This window comes from Papaver somniferum, chromosome 11 (assembly GCF_003573695.1).
Source record: "Papaver somniferum cultivar HN1 chromosome 11, ASM357369v1, whole genome shotgun sequence".
NCBI lineage: Eukaryota > Viridiplantae > Streptophyta > Magnoliopsida > Ranunculales > Papaveraceae > Papaver > Papaver somniferum.
In genome coordinates this window covers 16,706,335-16,714,668 of record NC_039368.1, presented here as the reverse complement: position 1 = coordinate 16,714,668, position 8,334 = coordinate 16,706,335, and the positions used below count along the sequence as shown (strand labels likewise).

The window sequence follows — 8,334 nt, the reverse complement described above, 5'->3', positions numbered from 1 at the left end:
CTTCACCAACAAGATTTTTCTTCTAAATAATCCAATGAAGAGTGGAGTGGGTATAACAAAGGATTACAAGATTATTGTTTAAGCGAGGAACGCACGGCCATATTCATGTAACAACCTATGGAGCGGTGGGTCGGGAAACAGAGAACAAACCCATGACCCAGAATCTACGAGAAATGTTTTTCTTTTTCTTCTTCTTCCCATTCTTTATTTTGGTTTGTTTAAGGTGTGGGTCCGCTACTACATGTCTCGACTCTTTGACTTTCGACTCTCTCCTTCTGTTTTATGTGTGAAAAGTCACTTTCACGCTGCCGACACTCACCCCAAAATCAAATACAAGTAGTCCGCTGTTTCTTAATTTTGTCTATGATTTCTGCCTAAACCATAAAATACAAGATATTCGGTTCCTATATCTAAATCCCGCCGCACGGTTGCATAACTACCGCATCTTCCAAGCAATATCTTATACACTAGCTGATAGTAATGACCCATGCAGTCTTGCCTTGCCTATATAGTATTCAATGTATGTAATTTACGGCTCGTTTAATGCCTAGTGTCGTATTGTTTAATTTTCTCCGTATACGGCCAAAACTATCTGAACGTGTTATTGGAGTCGGATGAAATAAAATCATCAATGATAGAATTGCCGAATTCATGTCAGACATATTATCACCCGTTAATTTTACCAATATACACTACAGCAATATCTGAAAATGATTTGTATACTCTGAAAATCTCCCGAAAAACACAACTCTAATAGAAACCCTGTTTTTCCAGGTGGCCCTCTGGGACGGTATCTCACAAGATTTTCTCTAATAGCCCTGATAATATGTTAGTTTGTGTGAAGTTAGTTACTTGGTTTTCTTTTGGAGCGTTTACAGCAGAAAACTCAGTCAAACATGACCAAGAAAACCGACAAAAGAATGTATAAATCAGGTAGTTTTCTGCCAAAACTACCTAATACTTGAACAGTGTCTGTAGTAAATTCAGCTCTATCTTAAACAGTAATTTGATCCAAACTAACGGACTCATGCATACGTTTACAGTCTGAAAGGGACCACATGATGAAGTTGAAGATGAACAGAACTGTTGAAGACGTCGTGAAGATCATCACAGAGACAGAAATAGAAGTCTTTCCTGCTCACTTACTCTGCTCTGATATTTTTGGTATAAGAGCAGAAAACTACAGTAGTACTGCTGGGGGGACAAACTGACAAAAACCTCTAAAGCCTTCTCGTCCGTCCTTACTTTTCTCTTAATAACCAACCAGTAAACTTCCAAATTTCCGTTTTTCTTTTCCCTTTTTTTTTTTTTTGCATGATTTTGTACAATCTTCATCAAAGTTTTAGCCAATCTCTACAAAAGCAAATTGCAAACTTTTTTTTTTCACTTCTTTTCTCCAATAATTTCGTCTAGCTAGGTGCCTATTCCTTCTAGGGTCTAGCATGCTTCGTATCCCATATTATGTACGGATGTTTTCACATGTCGATTAAGACTGTTTTAGATTAACAAATGAAGACAGATTTAGCTAGGGTTTACTATTCCAGTGGCACACACCTAAACTCCACCGCTTCACTAGAAACAGTCGCCACTGTAGAAACCAAGTTTGACCCCCATGAAAAATCCACATCGAAGGATCAAAACAGTTTCATATACAACATGCACGGAACTGGTTGTTTACTTGGTGGAAATTCTACTCAATTTGGCTAAGTTCGCAAAATTCTACAGAAATTAGTGATAAAGATTCATTCAGTGAAGACAAACCATATACAGCATGTGTACTATAAAGATTCTGATCTGATAATCAATCATGCAATAAGTACACCGGTGACCCATGCGGCCCAATATCTTAGTTTTGGATTCGCAGAACCCATTTTGAGGTTTGTGTCACAAATCTATAATTCAACATTAAAGACTGATTTTAGAAACAGAGAAAGCTGTTAAAATGATAAGATATCATTCATATACACATTACATGATTTGAAGCTTTTCTTATCTGGTTTAATTTGATTACAATTTAGAATCAGTTAAATCAAACCAGATTTGTTCAAAAACTTGGACAATGAGATCATGATACTCATTTGAATTCAAAGAAAGATAACAAGCAAGAAGTTCTTCTAGATCATTAGTAGCTCTAAGATTATTCTCTAATATCATTTCTACCATTGATTCGTAAAAATCTCTCTGAGGATCGAATGAAGATTTCACTACTGCAAAGCTATCCGAAACGCTTGTTTTGTCGTTGCTACTTCTTGATAATCTTGAACCTGTGGTACTGGTTTTACCCGCCATTTTCCGACTCTGTATTTTTCTACTTGCAATTTTCGGTGAATTCGATCTTAATTTCATCCCAGGAGAAGAATTACAACTTGAAACCGACTTTCTAACTGATAATGAAGATGATGAAGATAAACCCATTCTCTGTTCTTTGACATTCTTGATTCTTCTTCCTTCTTTACTGACTTTCTCAGACAGAGTACCCGCCACTTCTCTGTTTTTAATCTCTGAAACCATATCACTGAACTTTAACGGTTTAGTTAGAATTGGCGGAAGTTCAAGCTTTGGAGTCAACTCAAACCCATTTAATTTCTTATCGAAATCATATTCACTGTCATCCATATCTATAATGATATCATTAGTTGAAGTACTAATCCTGCAACTACAAGAACTAGACCATGAAGAAGACCAACTCTCATCAAATGGGTCAGAATTCGAAACTGGTTTAGACTTGAGAATGAATTCATAAAGATTCTGATGATCTTGAGATGGAATTGAATTGTCTGGTGTTGAATCAAAATTAGATCCGAAACTACAACCACCAGAAGAAATCCTTGGTGAAGAATATTTAATACTGGCAGCAGCACTGATTTTGTTTCTTCTTCTTCTTCTTGATGATTTTCTCGGTGGATTAAATGGTGGGAACTGAGTGTCTGTTGATTTACGGTTTATTGGTGAACTGTAGAGTTTCTCAGCTTTGAATGGATCAGTTGTGAAGTAGTAAGAATGTCTTGGGTTGGAAAATTGTTGATTCTTTGGCTGGGTTTGTACTGTTTTTGTTGGTGAAACTTTTTTGCTGTTTAGGTGCTTGGTTTTTGTGTTGTTTTTGGTTTTACTCATATCTTTGAGCTTGTAAAACCAAGCATTTGGTATCATATCTGATAATCTAAACCTGTGATTACCCATCTTTTTTTCCTCTGAATGCTCTTCACTTCTCTGATAAAAGAAGAAATGCTTTAGAATTAAAGGGGTTTTGTTTCTCTATCACTCTTTCGGTAAAGTGTGGACTGAAATTCTTTCTTTTCACTTGCTTAGTGCTTCTTCACTTTGCGAGAGCTCAAGAGTGAGTGAGTCTCTATATGTAATAAGAGTTGTATTGTGATGAAGGTTTTAGAGAGCAAAAGAGATTTGAGAATGGGCCCGACAATGAGACAAAAGGAGAAAAAGTTGGCAAGGAAAAGCAAAGGGCCAAAGAAGGAAGCATAATATATTGGTGGAAAGATATATTGAAAAACAGGGTTTTGTTTGTTTATTGGAATTTTGTTAATTGATTGTAATTAACGAGAGGAGGAGGGGATGACTATGATTAGCAACATCTGTTTAGTTACAAGATAAGGGTGTCATTGTGTCAATGTTTTCATGCTGCGCCAAATTTATGATATTCTCTTACTTTGTTTGTTCGAAGTGGTCCACATGCAAGGGGTTGGGTACAGGTTCGTCTTTCCTTCTTTGGACCCACAAACACCAAAATTAAAAACCAAATCTCTAATAACATTGACTTGTAACTACTTGATTTTTGATTTTTTGTGTTTTTGATTTACTTGATTTTAGGGTTTGGTTGAATCAACCACTACAATATGATGCTCCTCTTTCATGATGTATTGTGGTTTCATACAAACCCACGATTCAATTAGCAACACTGGGAGGCATGTATCGGTTGTAAAATAAATTAAGTATTAGGAACAAACAATACATGTACAAGAAGAACAATGAACTGTTTGTTGTTTTAATGTAAAACCTTTCTATATGAGGAAACTCTCAGACCCCTATGAGTTTGTTTTGAATGTTGTTTTCTTGGTAAAATTATAAACCGACGCACACGTTTCGAAAAATGTTTTAATAAATGATAATTTAGGAACCTTTTCGTTAATGGTAATTTGAGGTTTCAATGAATTAAGATTGGAATTAAAAGAGTACAAAGAAACAAGATCATATTGTAAAAGCGCAATCCGACAAATATGAGAAAAATGATAGCTTATTTGGATACCGTTTAAGAAATTGTTCTTCGACTTCTGGAAGCAAAAAGATCAAAAATTAGTTCGGGTCCACAATTTCAGGATGACTACTAAAAGCAAATACAATTAACTTTTTGTGAAGCAAAATGATTTTGCTTCCGACTTCTGAGATTGATTTCTAGTTCCGGTATTCGAACAGGTTAGAAAAGGGTTTCTGGAATAAGACAACTATTAATATAAATAAAACCCGATAAAATCAGAAGAAGAATGAGTTTTCTCGGAATCATATTCCAACCATTTTATTTTGAGTTTTGTCTTCTCGATGCTAACTTTTAACCAAGGTGTTTTGGAAAATATTTCACTCATCACCCACGGGATAGATTTTCGGCCATGTTTCCAATAAAAATAAAAAAGTACCAGGTTTTGAGTTCTAAAATTTAATATAAGTTATTTTCACCTATATGCTTCTTGTGTATCACATTTTTTTACATAAATGATTACTAATGACAATTTGTTGGGGTTACTATTGAAAATTTGTTTTCCCTTGTTGTAATTTTGGATGAATACCCCTCACATCCAAGATAAAAGATTAATTTTGGGATTTTTACAAAGTACCTTGGTTTTATTATGGATTGAGTTTTCTGAACAATTCTTCTACTTCTTGCTAACAATTTCATTATTTTTTATAAAGTACCTTGGTTTCTGCATTAGCTTCTAAGACCAAGTATTATGGTTGTCCATTTTGCTTGGTTTTAGATTGAATATAATTAAGCCAAGGCAACCAAAAACCACTATGGACCCCCAAATTTGTTTAGCTTATTCTAGATGAAATAAAGTTTCCATAAAAACAGTTGCATACAGAAAGTGAGTTTCCGCCAAGGTTAATGGGTTGACCTTGGCGGAAACTAAAGGCAAGTCTCTGACTAAGTTTAAAGTATGGTAGTTTTTATCATACATCACTGAATAATCTTTGAATATAGAAAACTAAAGATCAACTGAAGACATTTGGAGAACTTCATCAACAAAGAGGTATGTGAAGACTGAACCATATATGTTTCTATGAGACTATGTCGTATGACTTTTAGTAAATTTAATATCGCAAACAAGAAGTTTCGAGTCAAGCTTGCCTTATTAAACATATCGAAATATTATTCAAGCGATGGATGTTCGTAGATCCATAGAAATCTTAGCTAGGAACAATTTATTTTTCAAGAACTATTTTTGTTTTAAGTTGATCATTTGGGAATTACCAGGCAATGATGTTTCATATCAGAATGCCCTAGACATCTGAGTTCCGGAACGTAGGTAGGTACGCGTACCCTGAGGTTTTGAAATTGTAAAGGGGGGAGGCACACATACCCAGTACGCGTACCCCAAGGGCATCAATTTGTGAACCGCTAAGGGTACACATACCCAGTACGCATACCCTAGCACGAAGAATTCACGAACTGGTTCATAGGTACATGTACCCAGTACAAATTAAACAATGCTCGCAAACTATTTTCACAAATATGTTTGGCATTGCGACAACTCTCATAAACACTTTTAAGACATCTTTGATCACTAACTCACTTCATGTTTGTGAATCGTGTTTATGTCTTGAGTATTAAATGAACACGATTATGTTTATATGTTCATATGGAATAATTTCCATGAACGATTATTATACACGGTCCCAATACCCTAGACCATAGTGTATATTCTTCTATATAACTTCAATACGAACTTACCACATGCTTACATGAACTCTTCACAAGTGCTTTATCTAAACTGAGAAATTGTTTGCTTGAATCCCAAGTTATCTTAGCTTGAACTTGAAGCAACCTCTAGTCTTGAAAGTCTTTAAATAGAGAGTCTCAAACAACTGATAACTTCAATACCCGATACTTATATGTCCTAACTTTATATTAGTTAAAGTCGACCCCTATTACCCAAGGTTTCCTCAGAGAAACATAATTATGTTAACGACTAAAAATATTCACTTAGGAATTCATGAATCCAGGTCCGACTATCTTTACCTTGATAGTTCGTGTATCCTGATCTTATTTCTTGATTTTCAAGGTTTTCGTAAATGTCCAATAAAATACGAGATAGATAGAAATCACAAAGTTCTGTTCGTCTCAGACTTTGTGATTCGTCAAGATATATATCTAAAACTCTTCTTTGTTGATCGGTTTAAGATTGTTTTTGAGAGGTGGTTAGTAATCCATGTTTTTCATCTAACTAAGTGTAAGTAACCGGATTCGGGAGGTTTTCTAGTTTTTTCTACTGCAAATATATTTTCAAGCCTTAATTCTAAAAGGAAATCAAATATGCATATATGTCAGAGGCAGATTGGTGTCGAAAGTCTTCACTGAGGTTGAAGCAACTATTAGGCTATAAAGGACGTCAAATAAGAGAATCAATTGTGTAGAGCCTTGCAAGGTTGAAGTGACGTAAGAAGCACGACTGCAGATGAATTTCTTGGAGGGTGAATTCAGTCTCAATTAAATACCAGTCCAAAGTCTGATAGTAGGATAGTGTTTGTAACAGCTTAACACAGTTTGGTGTTCAAAGATGGACGAGATCCTCGGGTTTTATGCAAGTGCATTTTTCCTCGTTAACAAAACTTCCGGTGTCTTGTGTTTTTTTTTTCCATATTATATTGTTTTATCTTTATAGTATAGGAATAAAAAAAGTAGTATGTATTCAGTTTAGGTAGATAAGTACTTATTAATTTATCTATTATGAGACACCTTGTAGAATTCGTATCTTCGAACATATATAATAAGTTTCATACTTGGAAAAATTCGGATTCTTTTTATTTTGATAGGCTAGATTGAACTTGGATATTGATTTGTGAGATCTACTAAGAACTCTATATACATATTTTATTAAGGATCTTTAATTAGATCTACTTGCAATTGAATTAGGTTTTTTCTGTATAGGTTTCCGAACGAAAAAGTTAGTGGTGTGCTTGGTACCCTGTCATTCTCAATTGGTATCACAACAAGCAATCCTCGTTATACCTAAAAAGTCTGTGTTTATGGGAATCTGAATCTATGTACAAGAGTTCAATCTATGATAACGTACCATTAGTTTTCTAAAGTGTTGTCTTTATGGATTCTATTAATGAGATCGGATTTGCTTCTCTCTCTAAAATAGACTAACATCTTATTCCTATAAAACAATCTAGTATTGACAATTTGTATCCCTATTATCTAACTGATGAGTCTGAATCGAAAGTGGAAAGGAAAGCAGCTAAAGAAAGTAGTGAAATTCTTAAGCACCTTAGAATTCAGGCTTCTAAGGTTAACAGGAAGAAAAACAAAGTCAATACTCTCATTGGTAAGGTTATTAAAAATGTTTCACGAATAAGAATTCTTCTCGAAGAAAAGTTTGTAGTGGATATCCAAATTATCTCACTCGAGGAACGACTAGAGAAAAACACCTTGGAATTTTAACTTCTACATGATACTTATACAACTCCTTGTAGCTCGGTTTGTGAATCTGGAAAATTACCTTTTTCTATGGCCTCTAAAAAAATTAGAGAGTTAGAAAAGTGATTGTCGATGTTACTCAAGATTTCATAGCAAAATATTCTTCTGAAGACCATGCTCAAAGTGTCATTACTTTGATAAAGGATGGACAATTGAATTTCTCCGACCAAGAAAAAAATTTTCTCTCCAAGAAGGAAAAGTACTTTTAGAAATTCTTGTGTCAAGTTAACTCAGTCTGACTCCATCAGAACTCAGAAGATTTGCTACTTCTGCAATTCAGAAGGACACGTTCATAGGAAGTGTAAGCTTAGGTTGGATAACAACCGATTCAAGAATCTCTAACACACCTTGAATCTCATCTTAAAAGGTGTAACTAAAATTTGAAATTCAAAACCTCCTAGTACAAGAATAATGGGTACTCATAAGGTAACATATCCTAGGAACGTCAGTTCTGCGTACTCCATTAATTAGACAAAATTTAAGAGTATTGTCTCAAAACACTCCAAGGAGAACTCAAAGAAACCTTCGAGAATATGGCTTCCTAAAAGTACTCATACTACTACCAAGGAATATAAGGAGATACCAGCTAAAGAAATTGGTCAACAGGCGAACATGAACTTGATGAT

General features: G+C 34.7%; 1 protein-coding gene across 1 annotated transcript; it reads right to left on the bottom strand.

The window, feature by feature from the left end:
- Positions 1-1,932: 1,932 nt before the first annotated feature.
- Positions 1,933-3,365, bottom strand: LOC113320653 (transcription repressor OFP1-like). The gene has a single exon (XM_026568549.1). The coding sequence runs from the start codon at positions 3,178-3,180 to the stop codon at positions 2,008-2,010; it is 1,173 nt and encodes a 390-aa protein (XP_026424334.1). The 5' UTR covers positions 3,181-3,365; the 3' UTR covers positions 1,933-2,007.
- Between the last annotated feature and the right edge of the window lie 4,969 nt (positions 3,366-8,334).